General features: G+C 43.5%; 1 protein-coding gene across 1 annotated transcript in view; it reads left to right on the forward strand.

Moving 5' to 3' along the window:
- The first annotated feature begins 1,099 nt into the window (after positions 1-1,099).
- The window catches only part of LOC139552450 (A-type potassium channel modulatory protein KCNIP1-like), a 53,890-nt gene continuing 34,920 nt past the window's right edge, over positions 1,100-20,069 (forward strand). The window contains exon 1 of the mRNA XM_071364209.1: positions 1,100-1,300. Coding sequence (XP_071220310.1) covers positions 1,213-1,300 — 88 coding nt within the window. The 5' untranslated portion in view covers positions 1,100-1,212. The remainder of the gene's footprint in view (positions 1,301-20,069) is intronic.

Consider the following 20,069-nt stretch of genomic DNA (forward strand, 5'->3'; position numbering starts at 1 on the left):
GTGGAAGGGGAAGATGGAGCAGAGGGATGTCAGTTTTTAGGGGGGCTCATCTGCAAGTGGGTATGCGCCAGAGTAGTGTAGGAAGAGTGTGTATGTGTGTGAGAGAGAGAGGGGTAGAGAGAGAGAGCGAAAGAGAGAGAGGAGAGAGAGAGAGAGAGGAGAGAGAGAGAGCGCAAGCGGTCGGGGTGGTGGCTGGTGTTCTCTGCTGCAGCGATCTGTCCTGGAGCAGAGCTACACAGCTACACTACACAGCAGCACAGCACAGCCACAGGGCTGCAGCTACAAGCAGCCCAGAGAGGACCAGCCAACACAGAGAGAGAGAGACCCCGCTGGCTGTCCACAGAGACATGCAGAGAAACACACCAGAAACTGAGACAGAGAGGGGGAGATAGAGGGTGATCAAATAGACATAAATACAGAGTACAGGAGGGGAGAGGAGGTACTCGTCATCTCCATGGACACAGGGAACTTTCAGCAGTACACTCGGCTCTCCACGATGGTTATTCATATTTCCCTTCTCATCCGACAGCCGAAAACAACTTTTCCTTTTAAAAGTTTGAGAGACAGAGGTCAGAGTATTTCTTACCTACCAACATCTCTTTGTGTCACTTGTTGGCTGTTTTGTGTCTGTACAACAGAGCGTGTGTGTGTGTGTGTGTGTGTGTGTGTGTGTGTGTGTGTGTGTGTGTGTGTGTGTGTGTGTGTGTGTGTGTGTGTGTGTGTGTGTGTGTGTGTGTGTGTGTGTGTGTGTGTGTGTGTGTGTGTGTGTGTGTGTGTGTGTGTGTGTGTTTGAGTGAGTTAGTGTATTAGTGAGTGTGTGATTGAGTGTGTCAGTGATTAAGTGAGTGTTTGTCTGAATGAGTAAATTATTGAGTTTGAATGCATCAATGTTAGAAAGGCTACCTCTAACTTAAAAGCGATTTCATCTTTCCTCACAGTTTTTCCAGTGAGGATCCAATCTCTTCTCTAAGGACATTATCAAGAAGATTTGTGTTTTCTACCAGGATCATTTCAAAGAGTACCTCCTTCGCGTGTAAGGAACCAGTGGATATATTTCTCCACCTTAGACTCCCATCAACACTTTGAAGGAGGCATTCCTCTCTCCTATAAGGACCCTTTGAGAGACTCTTTTACCTACTCTACTCTATTAGGAGTGGGTGAGAAGGACAGTGGTAGAGTTTCTCCAGGGATTTTCTCTGTCTCTGTGTCAGGATGGCTGGCTGTACCTGCCGCTGCAGACAGGGGGTGCTCAAGTTCATCCAGTCTTTACGCAGACTCATCTTTGGGACCCTCACTAAAGGTACCGCACCCTCCTCAACTAACACTCCTTTAGCTCTTCTGCTTTTTTTCAGTTCTCTTATTTGCACTGGCATCCTTCTTTACCTCCACGTTACGTATCGTAGATGTGATATTGTACATAATATAAATAATATATGGAAGAGGAAGTAACATTGACATTAGCTAGGGTAACATTGACACATTAGCTGGTGTAACATTGACATTAGCTAGAGTAAAAGTGACATTAGCTAGTGTAATAGTGACATTAGCTAGTGTAACAGTGACATTAGCTAGTGTAATAGTGACATTAGCTAGGGTAACAGTGACATTAGCTAGTGTAAAAGTGACATTAGCTAGTGTAATAGTGACATTAGCTAGGGTAACATTGACATTAGCTGGTGTAACATTGACATTAGCTAGAGTAAAAGTGACATTAGCTAGTGTAATAGTGACATTAGCTAGTGTAACAGTGACATTAGCTAGTGTAATAGTGACATTAGCTAGGGTAACAGTGACATTAGCTAGTGTAAAAGTGACATTAGCTAGTGTAATAGTGACATTAGCTAGGGTAACATTGACATTAGCTGGTGTAACATTGACATTAGCTAGAGTAAAAGTGACATTAGCTAGTGTAATAGTGACATTAGCTAGTGTAACAGTGACATTAGCTAGTGTAATAGTGACATTAGCTAGGGTAACAGTGACATTAGCTAGTGTAAAAGTGACATTAGCTAGTGTAATAGTGACATTAGCTAGGGTAACAGTGACATTAGCTTGGTGCTGGGTCAAGCTTGAGGCTGACAGTAGTGAACAGTGGTGTCACATCCATCAAGTGATGCCCCGTTGTTGCCCCGTCATCGCCCCTGAGGAACTAAGTGATGAGCTCAAGTTGTGACACTGGCGTATCCTCTGTTTACTCCCCCTAGGCAACTTCTGTGTCTTTACTCTCTACCCCCCCATCCTGTTTCACCAGGTCCTCTCCTACGCCTGTCCTTTATCCCTGCATTTTCCTCTTTCCTTACCTCCTTCACACAGCTATCTGATTGTATCTCCCTCTGGTGTCAGTGGCCTGCTGTCTCTATCCCTCACCTCCTATCACCACATCAGCAGAAAAGTGCTGCATGGTGTGTCACTATGGCAACACAGCTCAGGGAGACCTGACAGATAGCTAAATGCTGCTCTATTTCTATATACAGCACTTGACCACTCTGACTGATAAAGCTCCTCTTATCACATACAGTCTATTGTCCACTTTATCATCCTCTTCTTCACACACTGCCTGCTCTACCTGGTGTCTGCAGAGGGCTGTGAGAGTGGCTGGAGGCACGGGCTCTGGCTCCTCAGGTTCAGCACCCTTTTATTGAGCTTCTTCAATGAAGACTAATCAAATCATTCAGACGCTGGCCATTAGTCTATGTTCTCAATGATATCACAGGCTGGAAAAAGTGAGAACAACCTGTTCACTTTCTCTGGGCTGCAAAATCTACACTAGTCAATCCATCACTGTCAAATGAACCAGGCAGTATTAGATGGCAGTTAAATTAAACCACAATTGTGAACATTTCACTGGCGCTATTTCACTCAGTGGTAGTTGAGCAGTCCCTCTAACTGACAGTTTTGGTTTGATACTTGGTAATGCAAGTGTTGAAAACTAAGCATAAAGGCTGGCCAGTTCCTGGCACTACTGTCAGTCTCTCTCTCTCTCTCTCTCTCTCTCTCTCTCTCTCTCTCTCTCTCTCTCTCTCTCTCTCTCTCTCTCTCTCTCTCTCTCTCTCTCTCTCTCTCTCTCTCTCTCTCTCTCTCTCTCTCTCTCTCTCTCTCTCTCTCTCTCTCTCTCTCTCTCTCTCTCTCTCTCTCTCTCTCTCTCTCTCTCTCTCTCTCTCTCTCTCTCTCTCTCTCTCTCTCTCTCTCTCTCTCTCTCTCTCTCTCTCTCTCTCTCTCTCTCTCTCTCTCTCTCTCTCTCTCTCTCTCTCTCTCTCTCTCTCTCTCTCTCTCTCTCTCTCTCTCTCTCTCTCTCTCTCTCTCTCTCTCTCTCTCTCTCTCTCTCTCTCTCTCTCTCTCTCTCTCTCTCTCTCTCTCTCTCTCTCTCTCTCTCTCTCTCTCTCTCTCTCTCTCTCTCTCTCTCTCTCTCTCTCTCTCTCTCTCTCTCTCTCTCTCTCTCTCTCTCTCCCCCTCTGCTACATGAACACACTGGTTCCTCTCTGGATATGTTGTAACCATTGAACTCTCCTCCGAGGGACAGTCAGTATAATGGAGTGTGAATTTACGTTTTAGTAGACACTCTTATCCAAAGCAATTTACAGGAGCAATTCAATTCGATTAGATAACTGTATTAGTCACATGCACAGGGTCGCAAAGGTAATCATAGGGTACAGTGAAATTCTTATGCTCCAAGCTCCAACAGTGTAGGTAAAAAAAAAAAAAGTGAATGAGACAATAATAAAAAAGAATCATTGTATATTTATTTTTTACTTTTTTTTTAACCCGTATTTTACCAGGTAAGTTGACTAAGAACACATTCTCATTTACAGCAACGACCTGGGGAGTAGTTACAGGGGCGAGGAGAGTGCCAGTCAAGAGTATAGACACACCTACTCATTCAAGGGTTTTTCTTTATTTTTGACAATTTTCTACATTGTAGAGTAATAGTGAAGACATCAAAACGATGAAATAACACTTATGGAATCATGTAGTAAACAAAAAAGTGTTTAACAAATCAAAATATATTTTAGATTCTTCAAAGTAGCTACCCTTTGCCTTGATGACAGCTTTGCACACTCTTGACATTCTCTCAACCAGCTTCACCAGGAATGCTTTTCCAACAGTCTTGAAGGAGTTCCCGCATATGCTGAGCACTTGTTGGTTGCTTTTCCTTCACTCTGCGGTCCAACTCATTCCAAACCATCTCAATTGGGTTGAAGTTGGGTGATTGTGGAGGCCAGGTCATCTGATGCAGCACTCCATCACTCTCCTTCTTGATCAAATAGCCCTTACACAGCCTGGAGGTGTGTTGGGGGACTATCATTTGAAAAACAAATGATAGTCCCACTAAGTGCAAACCAGATGGGATGGCGTATCACTGCAGAATGCTGTGGTAGCGATGCTGGTTAAGTGTGCCATGAATTCTAAATAAATCAATGACATTGTCACCAGCAAAGGACCCCAACACCATCACACTTCCTCCTCCATGCTTCACAGTGGGAACCACACACGCGGAGATCATCCGTTCACCTACTCTGCGTCTCACAAAGACATGGCGATTGGAACCAAAAATCTCAAATTTGGACTCATCAGACCAAAGGACAGATTTCCACCGGTCTAATATCCATTGCTCGTGTTTGTTGGCCCAAGCAAGTCTCTTCTTCTTATTGGTGTCCTTTAGTAGTGTTTTCTTTGCAGCAATTCGACCATGAAGGCCTGATTCACTCTGTCTCCTCTAAACAGTTGATGTTGAGATGTGTCTGTTACTTGAACTCTGTGAAGCATTTATTTGGGCTGAAATTTCTAAGGCTGATAACTCTAATTAACTTATCCTCTGCAGCAGAGGTATCTCTGGGTCTTCCTTTCCTGTAGCGGATCTCATGAGAGACAGTTTTATCAGCGCTTGATGGTTTTTGCGACTGCACTTGAAGAAACGTTCAAATTTCTTGACATTTTCCTCAATGACTGACCTTCATGTCTTAAAGAAATGATGGACTTCTTCTCTCTTTACTTTTTTGAGCTGTTCTTCCCATAATATGGACTTGGTGTTTTACCAAATAGGGCTATCTTCTGTATACCACCCCTACCTTTTCACAACTCAACTGATTGGCTCAAACGCATTAAGAAGGAAAGAAACTGTACATATTTACAGCTATAACAATGATAAGTGTCCATTGGGGGGTTGGGGCAGGATAAATGTTTTTGACTGTCTCCACAGTGGCAATGTTGATGAGGATGGGGGAGTGCCCAACCTGGTTCCTCCTGAAAGTCCACAATCAGCTCCTTTGTTTTGCTGACGTTGAGGGAGAGGTTGTTTACCTAATTTTTGCACTCAAGTCTTGCTCAAGGGCACATCCACATATTTTCCAACTAGTCTGCTCGACCCAGCGACCTTTCGGTAACTGGCCCTACGTTCTTAATCGCTAGGCTAACTGCCACTCCTGAATCCCAGAAGCCAATAGTGTGTGTGTGTGTGTGTGTGTGTGTGTGTGTGTGTGTGTGTGTGTGTGTGTGTGTGTGTGTGTGTGTGTGTGTGTGTGTGTGTGTGTGTGTGTGTGTGTGTGTGTGTGTGTGTGTGTGTGTGTGTGTGTGTGTGTGTGCACACGAGCAAAAACCTGCACACGAGCAAAAACTATCACACATAGATAAAGAGACTCAATAACTGAAAAAAGAGTACACAGAAACGGCCTGCAACAATTGCAATCAGCCATTGAGAATATGCTAATTGTGAACTGTTTCCCAGTTTCCCATGGCAACCCTAATCTAGGTGCCACGGTCGGTTTAGCATGGCCTATCGTGGAATGGTGTGTCTCTGTTTGATGGTATTTTACAGTGAGCAAAAACAAGACTGGCTCTCTTATTTTTCGCCCTGCTTTACAGCTCTGTGTGGCACCGTAAGATCTGTGTGGTACTGTAAGATCTGTGTGGCACAGTAATATCTGTGTGGTACAGTAAGATCTATGCTGTACTGTAAGATCTGTGTGGTACAGTAAGATCTGTGTGGTACTGTAAGATCTGTGTGGTACAGTAAGATCTATGTGGTACAGTAAGATCTGTGTGGTACAGTAAGATCTATGTGGTACTGTAAGATCTATGTGGTACAGTAAGATCTATGTGGTACAGTAAGATCTATGTGGTACTGTAAGATCTGTGTGGTACAGTAAGATCTGTGTGGTACAGTAAGATCTATGTGGTACTGTAAGATCTGTGTGGTACAGTAAGATCTGTGTGGTACAGTAAGATCAATGTGGTACTGTAAGATCTATGTGGTACTGTAAGATCTGTGTGGTACTGTAAGATCTGTGTGGTATAGTAAGATCTATGTGGTACTGTAAGATCTGTGTGGTACAGTAAGATCTGTGTGGTACAGTAAGATCTATGTGGTACTGTAAGATCTGTGTGGTACTGTAAGATCTGTGTGGTACAGTGAGATCTGTGTGGTACAGTAAGATCTATGTGGTACTGTAAGATCTGTGTGGTACAGTAAGATCTATGTGGTACAGTAAGATCTGTGTGGTACTGTAAGATCTGTGTGGTACAGTAAGATCTGTGTGGTACAGTAAGATCTGTGTGGTACAGTAAGATCTGTGTGGTACTCTTACTCTGGCCCTCTGTCTCTCCTCAAAGTGTGTATGTGTGTGTGTGTGTGTGTGTGTGTGTGTGTGTGTGTGTGTGTGTGTGTGTGTGTGTGTATGTGGCCACATTACTTTTACTTTAATGCTGTATCAGCCTTCAATGTGATATTTCAGCATAAGCTTGTCTGTGTGCCTGCGCTGCCTTTGTGGATTGTGCAAAGTAGTGTGTTTGTGTGTGTGGTGGCGCGTGTGCGTATGTGTGTGTGTGTACATATATGTTTCAGTGTGTGCGTGTGTGGATTCTAAACCTGAATTCATGCAGGACTAAGACCTTCCTCTCACTACCCTCTCCTTGAGGCTAAAGACACAATTGAAGTGTCAGTTTACAAGATGTTCTTTACTGTTTCCATTTCAGGCTTCTTTGTCTTTCTCACCCTCTCCCTCCAACTCTCTCCTGTTTATGTCCTTATGTTCCAAGATCTTTCCTTTTTTACTGTACCCTCTGTCCTTTCATCCTCTCGTTACAAATACTTTTTCTTCTCTCATTGGCACAGCTGGAATGTTCTGATGCCAAATCTTTTCCGGCAGTGTCTTATGTAAATGTAACATTAGATCCAGCAAACATTTTTTCAGGCTCACAACACTACCACCCTTCTCTTCCACCTCTTCTCTTTCCTCACACAATGAGTAAATAATGAGTACAAGATGATTGTGTGTATACAGGTATTTACGTAGGTTTGTGTGTATTTCTGGATTAGTGTGTATGTGTATGCCTGGGGTGCATCGTGACCTCAGCCATAAACACAGGCTGATAGGACCTGACCTGAGTTGCCACCTATCTGCAGGGCTGGCTAGGGTGTCTCTTATCTGCAGGCTGCATGGTGCTGGCTAGGGTGCCTCTTATCTGCAGGCTGCATGGTGCTGGCTAGGGTGCCTCTTATCTGCAGGCTACATGTGCTGGCTAGGGTGCCTCTTATCTGCAGGCTGCATGGTGCTGGCTAGGGTGCCTCTTATCTGCAGGCTGCATGGTGCTGGCTAGGGTGCCTCTTATCTGCAGGCTGCATGGTGCTGGCTAGGGTGTCTCTTATCTGCAGGCTGCAAGGTGCTGGCTAGGGGGCCTTTTATCTGCAGGCTGCATGGTGCTGGCTAGGGTGCCTCTTATCTGCAGGCTGCATGGTGCTGGCTAGGGTGCCTCTTATCTGCAGGCTGCATGGTGCTGGCTAGGGTGCCTCTTATCTGCAGGCTGCATGGTGCTGGCTGGGGGGCCTTCTATCTGCAGGCTGCAAGGTGCTGGCTAGGGTGCCTCTTATCTGCAGGCTGCATGGTGCTGGCTAGGGTGCCTCTTATCTGCAGGCTGCATGGTGCTGGCTAGGGTGCCTCGTATCTGCAGGCTGCATGGTGCTGGCTAGGGTGTCTCTTATCTGCAGGCTGCATGGTGCTGGCTAGGGGGCCTTTTATCTGCAGGCTGCATGAGGTTGGCAGGGGTGCCTCCTACTGTATCTGTTATTCTGTACAGGCTTCCTTCTTTTCACTCTGTCAATTAGGTTAGTATATTGGAGTAACTACAATGTTGTTGATCCATCCTCAGTAACTGTTTTAAAGTCCCCATTGGCCACATGGTGAAATCCCTGAGCGGTTTTCTTCCTCTCCGGCAACTGAGTTAGGAAGGACGCCTGTATCTTTGTATTGACTGGGTGTATTGATACATCATCCAAAGTGTAACTAATAACTTCGGCATCCTCAAAGGGATATTCAATGTCTGCTTTTTATATTTTTAACCATCTACCACTAGGTGCCCTTCCTTGTGAGGTATTGGAAAACCTCCATGGTCTTTGTGGTTGAATTTCACTGCTCGACTGCGCGACATTACAGATAATTGTATGTGCGGGGTACAGAGAGGAGGTAGTCATCCAAAAATAATGGTAAACACTATTATTGCACACAGATTGAGTCCATGTGACTTTTAAGCATATTTTTACACCTGAACTTATTTAGGCTTGCCATAACAAAGGGGTTGAATACTTACTGACTCAAGACATTTCAGATTTTCAGTTTTAATTAATTTGTAAAAAATACAGAAAACATAATTCCACTTTGAAATTATGGGGTATTGTTTGTAGGCCAATTACAAAAAAAATCAAAATGTAATCCATTTTAAATTCAGGATGTAACACAACAAAAAGTCAAAGGGTGTGAATACCTTCTGAAGGCACTGAACCCTGCCCCCACCCCCCAATGGACACTAATTGTATTTATTTTTATTTATTTGTTTAACCTTTATTTAACTAGGCAAGTCAGTTAAGAACAAATTCTTATTTACAATGACGGCCTACCCCAGCCAAACCCTCCCCTAACCCGGACAATGCTGGGCCAATTGTGCACCGCCCTATGGGACTCCCGATCACGGCCGGTTGTGATACAACCCGGGATCGAACCAGAGTCCGTAGTGACGCCTCTAACACTGAGATGCAGTCCCTCTGATTTACTTACCTGCACTGGAGCTCGGAGCAAAAGAAGTTCACTGTACCCTGTGATTACATCTGCTTCCCTGTGCATGTGACTAATAAACCCATCTAATCTAAATTCTAATCGCACAAATTACATCCCTTGGAGTCGTGAGGTGTTATTTTTAGCAAATCTGTCCATTGGACTGTGGCAGATCTGATTTCCTCAGGCATATCTAAACTGCTGAATTAATAAATAAAATAATTCCAAGCTAATTACCATAGACGTGCTTGAGCTTATCGGTTACCATGGTTATGGTTAACAGTTATTTTTGAAAGACCTTTCAGAGGTCTTGAGGGGGAAGCTTGAGGGAGTGAAGCGAAACATTGAAGTGGGAGTGAGGGCAACAAGAGTGGTGCTGCTGACTGCATCTTCTGCCCAATCACTCAGCTCTCTCCCAGAGGAGTATGGGTAAAGGTGGGCGATTCTCTGGAGAGACCAGAGTAGCACAAACTGAAAACAGACTCACACGCTTGGACACACACAGAGATAAAGACACATTCTCTCACGAACAGGCAAACACAATGAAGAGTCTTACGCACGCAGACACACACACACACACAGGTACCCACACAACACATGCAAAACTCTCATGGGCCAACACACCTTGATACACTCACATCTATGTTCATATGAAGGTTATAAGTTCTGATCACGCATATTGTCATACACTTGGGTGAGTTTAGCTAGAAGACCTGGACTCAGGTCCCAAAGTCCATTTCCCCCCTCCATTGCATTCTATCCCTGACCCTTACGTATTCAACCCCCCTCCCTCTTACCCCCCACTGCGCTCTGCTTCAACCCCCCTACCTCTTACCCCCCACTGCTCTCTCTCTGTCATCTGACTCTGCCCTTCAAGACATGCTCACTGTGACTCAACCTTCTCAAGAGTACATCCTGGACCACTCTCCTTTCCTCTCCTCCACTTACACTCTGGTTTATACACCTCCCCAGTCCCCCCCACTCTGGTTTCAACACCTCCCCATTCCACACTCTGCATTCTACACCTCCCCAGTCCCCACTCTGGTTTCTACACCTCCCCATTCCGCACTCTGCATTCTACACCTCCCCAGTCCCCACTCTGGTTTCTACACCTCCAAAGTCCCCACTCTCCTTTCTACACCTTCCCAGTCCCCAATCTGCATTCTACACCTCCCCATTCCACACTCTGCATTCTACACCTCCCCAGTCCACACTCTGGTTTCTACACCTCCCCACCTCCCCCACACCTCCCCAGTCCCCACTCTGGTTTCTACACCTCCCCATTCCGCACTCTGCATTCTACACCTCCCCAGTCCCCACTCTGGTTTCTACACCTCCCCATTCCCCACTCTCCTTTCTACACCTTCCCAGTCCCCAATCTGGATTCTACACCTCCCCATTCCGCACTCTGCATTCTACACCTCCCCAGTCCCCACTCTGGTTTCTACACCTTCCCAGTCCCCAATCTGCATTCTACACCTCCCCATTCCGCACTCTGCATTCTACACCTCCCCAGTCCCAACTCTGCTTTCTACACCTCCCCATTCCCCACTCTGCATACTATACCTCCCCAGTCCCCACTCTGCATTCTACACCGCCCCAGTCCCTACTCTGCATTCAACACCTCCCCAGTCCCCACTCTGGTTTTTATACCTTCCCAGTCCCCACTCTGCTTTCTACACCTCCCCAGTCCCCACTCTGCATTCAACACCTCCCCAGTCCCCACTCTGGTTTCTATACCTTCCCAGTCCCCACTCTGCTTTCTACACCTCCCCAGTCACCACTCTGGTTTCTATACCTTCCCAGTCCCCACTCTGCTTTCTACACCTCCCCAGTCACCACTCTGGTTTCTATACCTCCCCAGTCCCCACTCTAGTTTCTACCCTTCCTCAGTGCCCACTCTGCTTTCTACACATCCCCAGTCCCCACTCTGCATTCTACATCTCCCAAGTCACCACTCTGGTTTCTACACCTCCCCAGTCCCCACTCTAGTTTCTACCCTTCCTCAGTCCCCACTCTGCATTCTACACCTCCCCAGTCCCCACTCTGCATTCTACATCTCCCCAGTCCCCACTCTGCATTCTACACTTCCCCAGTCCCCACTCTGCATTCTACACTTCCCCAGTCCCCACTCTGCATTCTACATTCTACATCTCCCCAGTCCCCATTCTGTATTCCACACCTCCCCAGTCCCCACTCTGGTTTCTACACTTCCCTAGTCCCAACTCTGCATTCTACACCTCCCCAGTCCCCACTCTGCATTCTACATCTCCCCAGTCACCACTCTGGTGTCTACACCTCCCCAGTCCCCACTCTAGTTTCTACATCTCTGCAGTCCCCACTCTATATTCTACACTTCCCCAGTCCCCACTCTTCTTTCTACACCTTCCCCACCACTCTACATTATACACCTCCCCACTCCCCACTCTGTGTTCTACACCTCCCCACTCCCCACTGTTCAACCTGTTCTTCCTCTACTCTCTGTATATATATATACAGTTGAATTCGAAAGTTTGCATACACTTAGGTTGGAGTTATTAAAACACGTTTTTCAACCACTCCACACATGTTTTGTTAACAAACTATAGTTTTGGCAAGTCAGTTAGGACATCTACCTTGTGCATGACACAAGTAATTTTTCCAACAATTGTTTACAGACAGAATATTTCACTTATAATTCACTGTATCACAATTCCGGTGAGGCAGAAGTTTACATACACTAAGTTGACTGTGCCTTTAAACAACTTGGAAAATTCCAGAAAATGATGTCATGGCTTTAGAAGCTTCTGATAGGCTAATTGACCTCATTGGAGTCAATTGGAGGTGTACCTGTTGATGTATTTCAAGGCCTACCTTCAAACTCAGTGCCTCTTTACTTGACATCATGGGAAAATCAAAAGAAATCAGCCAAGACCTCAGAAAACAATTGTAGACCTCCACAAGTCTGGTTCATCCTTGGGAGCAATTTACAAATGCCTGAAGGTACTGTACAAACAATAGTACGCAAGTATAAACACCATGGGACCACGCAGCCGTCATACGGCTCAGGAAGGAGACGCGTTCTGTCTCCTAGAGATGAATGTACTTTGGTGCGAAAAGTGCAAATCAATCCCAGAACAACAGCAAAGGACCTTGTGAAGATGCTGGAGGAAACAGGTACAAAAGTATCTATATCCACAGTAAAACGAGTCCTATATCGACATAACCTGAAGGCCGCTCAGCAAGGGAGAAGCCACTGCTCCAAAACCGCCATACAAAAGCCAGTCTACGGTTTGCAACTGCACATGGGGACAAAGATCGTACATCTTGGAGAAATGTCCTCTGGTCTGATGAAACAAAAATAAAACTGTTTAGCCATAATGACCATCATTATGTTTGGAGGAAAAAGAGGGACGCTTGCAAGCCGAAGAACACCATCCCAACCGTGAAGCACAGGGGTGGCAGCATCATGTTGGGGGGGGTGCTTTGCTGCAGGAGGGACTGGTGCACTTCACAAAATAGATGGCATCATGAGGATGGAAAATTATGTGGATCTATTGAAGCAACATCTCAAGATATCAGTCAGGAAGTTAAAGCTTGGTCGCAAATGGGTCTTCCAAATGGACAATGACCCCAAGCATACTTCCAAAGTTGTGGCAAAATGGCTTAAGGACAACAAAGTCAAGGTATTGAAGTACCATCACAAAGCCTGACCTCAATCCTATAGAAAATTTATGAGAATAACTGAAAAAGCATGTGTGAGCAAGGAGGCCTACAAACCTGACTCAGTTACCCCAGCTCTGTCAGGAGGAATGGGCCAAAATTCACCCAACTTATTGTGGGAAGCTTGTTGAAGGCTACACGAAAAGTTTGACCCAAGTTAAACAATTCAAAGGCAATGCTTCCAAATACGAATTGAGTGTATGTAAACTTCTGACCTACTGGGAATGTGATGAAAGAAATATAATATGAAATAAATGATTCTCTCTACTATTATTCTGACATTTCACATTCGTAAAATAAAGTGGTGATCCTAATTGACCTAAGACAGGAAATTTATACTCAGAATAAATGTCAGGAATTGTGAAAAACTGAGTTTAAATGTATTTGGCTAAGGTGTATGTAAACTTCCGACTTCAACTGTATACAGTGGCTTGTGAAAGTATTCACCCCCCTTGGCATTTTCCCTATTTTGTTGCCTTACAACCTGGAATTAAAATCGATTTTTTGGGGGGCGTTTGTATCAATTGATTTACACAACATGTCTACCACTTTGAAGATGCAAAATATTTTGGGGGTGAAACAAACAAGAAATAACACAAAAAACAGAAAACTTGAGTGTGTATAACTGTTCACCCCCCCAAAGTCAATACTTTGTAGAGCCACCTTTTGCAGCAATTACAGCTGCAAGTCTCTTGGGGTATGTCTCTATAAGCTTGCCACATCTAGCCACTGGGATTTTTGACCATTCTTCAAGGCAAAACTTCTCCAGCTCCTTCAAGTTGGATGGGTTCCACTGGTGTACAGCAATCTTTAAGTCATACCACAGATTCTCAATTGGATTGAGGTCTGGGCTTTGACTAGGCTATGCCAAGACATTTAAATGTTTTCCCTTAAACCACTCGAGTGTTACTTTAGCAGTATGCTTCAGGTCATTGTCCTGCTGGAAGGTGAACCTCCGCCCCAGTCTCAAATCTCTGGAAGAGTGAAACAGGTTTCCCTCAAGAATTTCCCTGTATTTAGCACCATCCATCATTCCTTCAATTATAACCAGTTTCCAAGTCCCTGCCGATGAAAAACATCCCCACAGCATGATGCTGCCACCACCATTCTTCACTGTAGGCATGGTGTTCTCGGGGTGATGAGAGGTGTTGGATTTGAGCCAGACATAGCATTTTCCTTGATGGCCCAAAAGCTCAATTTTAGTCTCATCTGACCAGAGTACCTTCTTCCATATGTTTGGGGAGTGTCCCACATGCCTTTTGGCAAACACCAAACTAGCGTCCCACCTGGCCAACATTCAGTGAGATTGCAGAGTGCCAAATTCAAATACAGAAATACTCATTATAAAAATTCAGAAAATATACAACTATTTTACATAGGTTTAAAGGTTAACTTCTTGTGAATCCAACCACAGTGTCAAATTTCAAAAATGCTTTACGGCGAAAGCATACCTTACGATTATTTGAGGACATCGCCCAGCAGACAAATCATTACAAACAGTAACCAGCCAAGTAGAAGAGTTACACAAGTCAGAAATAGAGATAAAATGAATCACTTAGCTTTGATGATCTTCATATGGTTGCACTCAGAAGACATTCATTTATTCAATAAATGTTCCTTTTGTTCGATAAAGTCTCTCTTTATATCCAAAAACCTCAGTTTTGTTCGCACGTTTTCTTCAGTAATCCACAGGCTCAAACGCAGTCACAACAGGCAGACAAAAAATCCAAATTGTATCTGAAGACTGTTGACATCTAGTGGAAGGCATAAGAACTGCAATTTGAGTCCTAAGTCAATGGATACTGTAATGGTATTGAATAGAAAGAAAAAAATAGAATAAAAATCCTACTTCCTGAATGAATTTTTCTCAGGTTTTCGCCAGCCAAATCAGTTATGTTATACTCACAGACACTATTTTAACAGTTTTGGAAACTTCAGAGTGTTTTCTATCCAAATCTACCAATTATATGCATATTCTATCTTCTGGGCCTGAGTAGAAGGCAGTTTAATTTCGGCACGCTTTTCATCCAAAATTCCAAATGCTGCCCCCTACCCTAGGTTGTTCAAAGATATTTTTTAACCCAACCCTGATCTGTAGTTCTCCACAACGTTGTCCCTGACCTGTTTGGAGAGCTCCTTGGTCTTCATGGTTCCCCTTGCTTAGTGGTGTTGCAGACTCTGGGGCCGTTCGGAAGAGGTGTATATATACTGAGATCATGTGACACTTAGATTGCACACAGGTGGACTTATTTTAACTAATTATGTGACTTCTAAAGGCAATTGGTTGCACCAGATCTTATTTAGGGGCTTCATATCAAAGGGGGTGAATAGATATGCACGCACCACTTTTCCGCTTTGTTTTTTAAGATTTTTTTGAAACAAGTTATTTTTTTCATTTCACTTCACCAAGGGGGATGAATCCTTTTGCAAGGCACTGTATACAGTTCCAGTCAAAAGTTTGGACACACCTAGTCCTTCCAAAGTTTTTCTTTATTTTTTAAATATTTTCTACATTGTAGAATAATAGTGACGACATCAAAACTATGAAATAACACATTTGGAATCATGTAGTAACAAAAAAAGTGTTAAACAAATCAAAGTGTATTTTATATTTGAGATTTTTCAATGTAGCCACCCTTGACGACTGCTTTGCACACTCTTTTTTATTTGAGTTATTGTTTGTTTTGGCAAATGTTTCTTTGAAACGACGCAACCGTATTTTCTTCTAACGTGGTTCCTGTAACCGATATTTGCAACCGTTGTGCACGTGTGCTGCTTCTGTGAGCCACAGCCGAGGTGTTCATATTTTAAAAACTTTCCTTCACACCACCATCGGTAGTGTAACGCAACACATGAGACATTTGGGCTACATTGCTGATGTCTGTCATCTCTTCAACCATGATGGTTACAAAGGAGTTTTTCTTCAATTCTTCCTTCATGACATCTATCATTAAATTCACGACCGTGTGTATCAGGTCATTTTGGTTTTAGCTGGAAGTGCCTGTGAACACGGTAGCCGTAGCCAAATGGCAGTTTAACGTGCTGTCGTACTGAGCCAAGAAATCCAGTATTTCCAAGTAGTTTCCCTTATTAGCTGATTCTTTACCCTCATCATGTCCTCTGAATGTTAATTCTTGCTTGCCTAAAAACACAACCATATGAATAAGGCACTTTAGAATCTCCCTGTTGTGCCTGACTTTAGCATTGTGAGCAAGTGTCTCATTGCACCACTGCTCGTTAAGAAGATCTACTCTTGTTTCTCCAAATGTTTTTCAACTCACTGTAGCTCGCAGGTGTGAAGTTGAGTTTTGGTGTGGAAGTGCTGACTTTGTCAAACAGGCTAAATCTTTGAAACCAGTTGTCCAGGTTGAGCTATTATCTGTGCTGAAGAGAAAGCAATTCCAACTGTAAGCTTTTTTGTCAGCTCACAGCCGGTTATCCACGGATAGCGCTCATAATTATTAACTTGAAAATGCCTTTCAAAACTCTTTCCTCGTTGCACCAAATAGGCAGTGCAGAAGTTGGTCTCCCAGTCTGTATAAGATTTAACTTTTCATAAAAAGTTAGTCTTGAAAAGGGCAATGCTAACAATTTAGCCACCACATTGTCCTCGATTACTCTCTCTGCAGTTGCCATCGCCATCGTTACATACACTCACTGCAAAAAGCTAGCCAGCTGGCTAGGCTCAAGCGTGAGAAAACAAGATAATGCTCGCTATTGGCTCTGAATTGGTGACTTATACTTAGGCCTTGAGGCATCATACAATTATCCCACCTATTACAAGACAATTTGTGATTGGTTGATTCTACTGTCATTCCAAAATGCTGCTTTAATTGAAGTCAATGTCTTCTTTTTCCAACACAAACTGAAGAAATTCAATAGGAAGACCATTACAATTAAGACAAAAAAAGATTAAATCAATGAAAACAAAATTACAAATTATAATATGTAAAAATACAGTGGGGCAAAAAAGTATTTAGTCAGCCACCAATTGTGCAAGTTCTCCCACTTAAAAAGATGAGAGAGGCCTGTAATTTTCATCATAGGTACACTTCAACTATGACAGACAAAATTAGAAAAAAAAATTCAGAAAATCACATTGTAGGATTTTTTATGAATTTATTTGCAAATTATGGTGGAAAATAAGTATTTGGTCACCTACAAACAAGCAAGATATCTGGCTCTCACAGACCTGTAACTTCTTCTTTAAGAGGCTCCTCTGTCCTCCACTCGTTACCTGTATTAATGGCACCTGTTTGAACTTGTTATCAGTATAAAAGACACCTGTCCACAACCTCAAACAGTCACACTCCAAACTCCACTATGGCCAAGACCAAAGAGCTGTCAAAGGACACCAGAAACAAAATTGTAGACCTGCACCAGGCTGGGAAGACTGAATCTGCAATAGGTAAGCAGCTTGGTTTGAAGAAATCAACTGTGGGAGCAATTATTAGGAAATGGAAGACATACAAGACCACTGATAATCTCCCTCGATCTGGGGCTCCACGCAAGATCTCACCCCGTGGGGTCAAAATTATCACAAGAACGGTGAGCAAAAATCCCAGAACCACACGGGGGGACCTAGTGAATGACCTGCAGAGAGCTGGGACCAAAGTAACAAAGCCTACCATCAGTAACACACTACGCCGCCAGGGACTCAAATTCTGCAGTGCCAGACGTGTCCCCCTGCTTAAGCCAGTACATGTCCAGGCCCGTCTGAAGTTTGGTAGAGAGCATTTGGATGATCCAGAAGAAGATTGGGAGAATGTCATATGGTCAGATGAAACCAAAATAGAACTTTTTGGTAAAAACTCAACTCGTCGTGTTTGGAGGACAAAGAATGCTGAGTTGCATCCAAAGAACACCAAACCTACTGTGAAGCATGGGGGTGGAAACATCATGCTTTGGGGCTGTTTTTCTGCAAAGGGACCAGGACGACTGATCCGTGTAAAGGAAAGAATGAATGGGGCCATGTATCGTGAGATTTTGAGTGAAAACCTCCTTCCATCAGCAAGGGCATTGAAGATGAAACGTGGCTGGGTCTTTCAGCATGACAATGATTCCAAACACACCGCCCGGGCAACGAAGGAGTGGCTTCGTAAGAAGCATTTCAAGGTCCTGGAGTGGCCTAGCCAGTCTCCAGATCTCAACCCCATAGAAAATCTTTGGAGGGAGATGAAAGTCCGTGTTGCCCAGCAACAGCCCCAAAACATCACTGCTCTAGAGGAGATCTGCATGGAGGAATGGGCCAAAATACCAGCAACAGTGTGTGAAAACCTTGTGAAGACTTACAGAAAACGTTTGACCTCTGTCATTGCCAACAAAGGGTATATAACAAAGTATTGAGATAAACTTTTGTTATTGACCAAATACTTATTTTCCACCATAATTTGCAAATAAATTCATAAAAAATCCTACAATGTGTTTTTCTGGATTTTTTTTTCTCATTTTGTCTGTCATAGTTGAAGTGTACCTATGATGAAAATTACAGGCCTCTCTCATCTTTTTAAGTGGGAGAACTTGCACAATTGGTGGCTGACTAAATACTTTTTTGCCCCACTGTACGTACAGATTTGTATCTATCCTAAGGCCCTCTCTGAGGGCGTAGAGGGCTCTGACGGTTCCCCACTGTCAGATACTGATCCTGTCATTGACAAGATCTTCACTGCCCATTTCTCACCCCTGTTCCTAGTTGTAGGCTCAAACATAGGTGTTATTTAATTATAGGGATTGTACAGGAGGGTATGGCACTACACTCGATTAGGTATGGTATAGTATAGTACTTTATAGTATGGTATGGCAAGGTACACTACACAATTATATAGTATAGTATAGAATGAGACAAATAGAGGGAAGAAATGCACTCTTTGTGTTCTATTACGTTAGTTAATTTGTTGTACTTCCGGTATTCCATTCAATCATAAGGAAATGAGAGATCATTGGCGTGATGTGAGGATGACAGGAGGATGATTAAAGCTATTATATTGGGTCGATATATGATTAAATAGAATATTGTTATATTTTACATTTCATTATATATTGTGATATGCAAGACTATACTCTATTTGACCTCTACAAATCAAAACTGTGCAGTTTTATCAGTTAGGCTGTATCAATATGTTGGAAATTAAGTCTAAGTGAATTATCTAAGCCATGTTTCTTCGCCACAACAAAGATTCTTTAATGAGAATCCAAAATTGCACAGGCTGGAATTATTTAGTTATTAACGCCACAAAGTGATTATATCGGCTATGGCCATATTTGGAGTAGCATATCATAGAAGAGGTCTCACCCAACCTTAATTGCAATTGTCTACAATGCTGCCACCTGTTGGTCATGAATTGGCACCACAACAACTTATTACAGGCACTGCTACACACTGTGTGTGTTTGTGTGTTTTCTGTGTACCAGTGTGTGTGCTCTGTGTTTATGTGCTTTTATGTGATGAGTATGTATGCTTCATTGTAATGCAACTCTTAAAATCTCAACAGATTTGGTAGAGATACATTGATCTATTAGAGATGCAACTCTCAAATACAGAAACCTGAGTTTTCAGAAAGTGTAGAAAATAGAGCAATACGTTTTTCTCCTTTGCTTTTTCTCCGGTGAGACTCGTTTTATCTAATTTTGCCTCCAGATGGCAATGTACTCCTGCCCTATCAGTGTCCATGTCAGAAAGTAGAATGCCATTGAATGAGAGAGAATATTTGAAACAGAATAGTATATTATAGGAATGGGGAATCATTTGAATTTAAATAATTTGTGTGTGTGTGTGTGTGTGTGTGTGTGTGTGTGTGTGTGTGTGTGTGTGTGTGTGTGTGTGTGTGTGTGTGTGTGTGTGTGTGTGTGTGTGTGTGTGTGTGTGTGTGTGTGTGTGTGTGTGTGTGTGCGTGTGTGTGAGAGAGAGATTTTGAATTGAAAAGGTTCAGACTGTATGTCTTAGAGAGAGAGAGAGAGAGAGAGAGAAATAGGCTTTTGTTGGGGTTGTATACTGTACATGTCTAATAGTGAGGGGGGAACTTCAGGATGGGATGCGGGGTACAGAGAGGATGAGAGGATATAGATGTCTGCGGGAGAGGTGGGAGGAGTGCTTGATTGATGAGAAGTGAAGGATGCTCTCTGTTAGGAGCTGGAGCAAGATATGTATGGCATGGTGATCTCATGTTTGTGGCGCTCATAGTGGCCGGGGACTTTAATGCAGGCAAACTTAAATCAGTTTTACCACATTTTTACCAGCATGTCACATGTGCAACCAGGGGGAAGAAAATCCTAGACCATCTTTACTCCACACACAGAGATGCATACAAAGCTCTCCCCCGCCCTCCA

The sequence above is a fragment of the Salvelinus alpinus genome, chromosome 24 (genome assembly GCF_045679555.1).
Source record: "Salvelinus alpinus chromosome 24, SLU_Salpinus.1, whole genome shotgun sequence".
Lineage (NCBI taxonomy): Eukaryota > Metazoa > Chordata > Actinopteri > Salmoniformes > Salmonidae > Salvelinus > Salvelinus alpinus.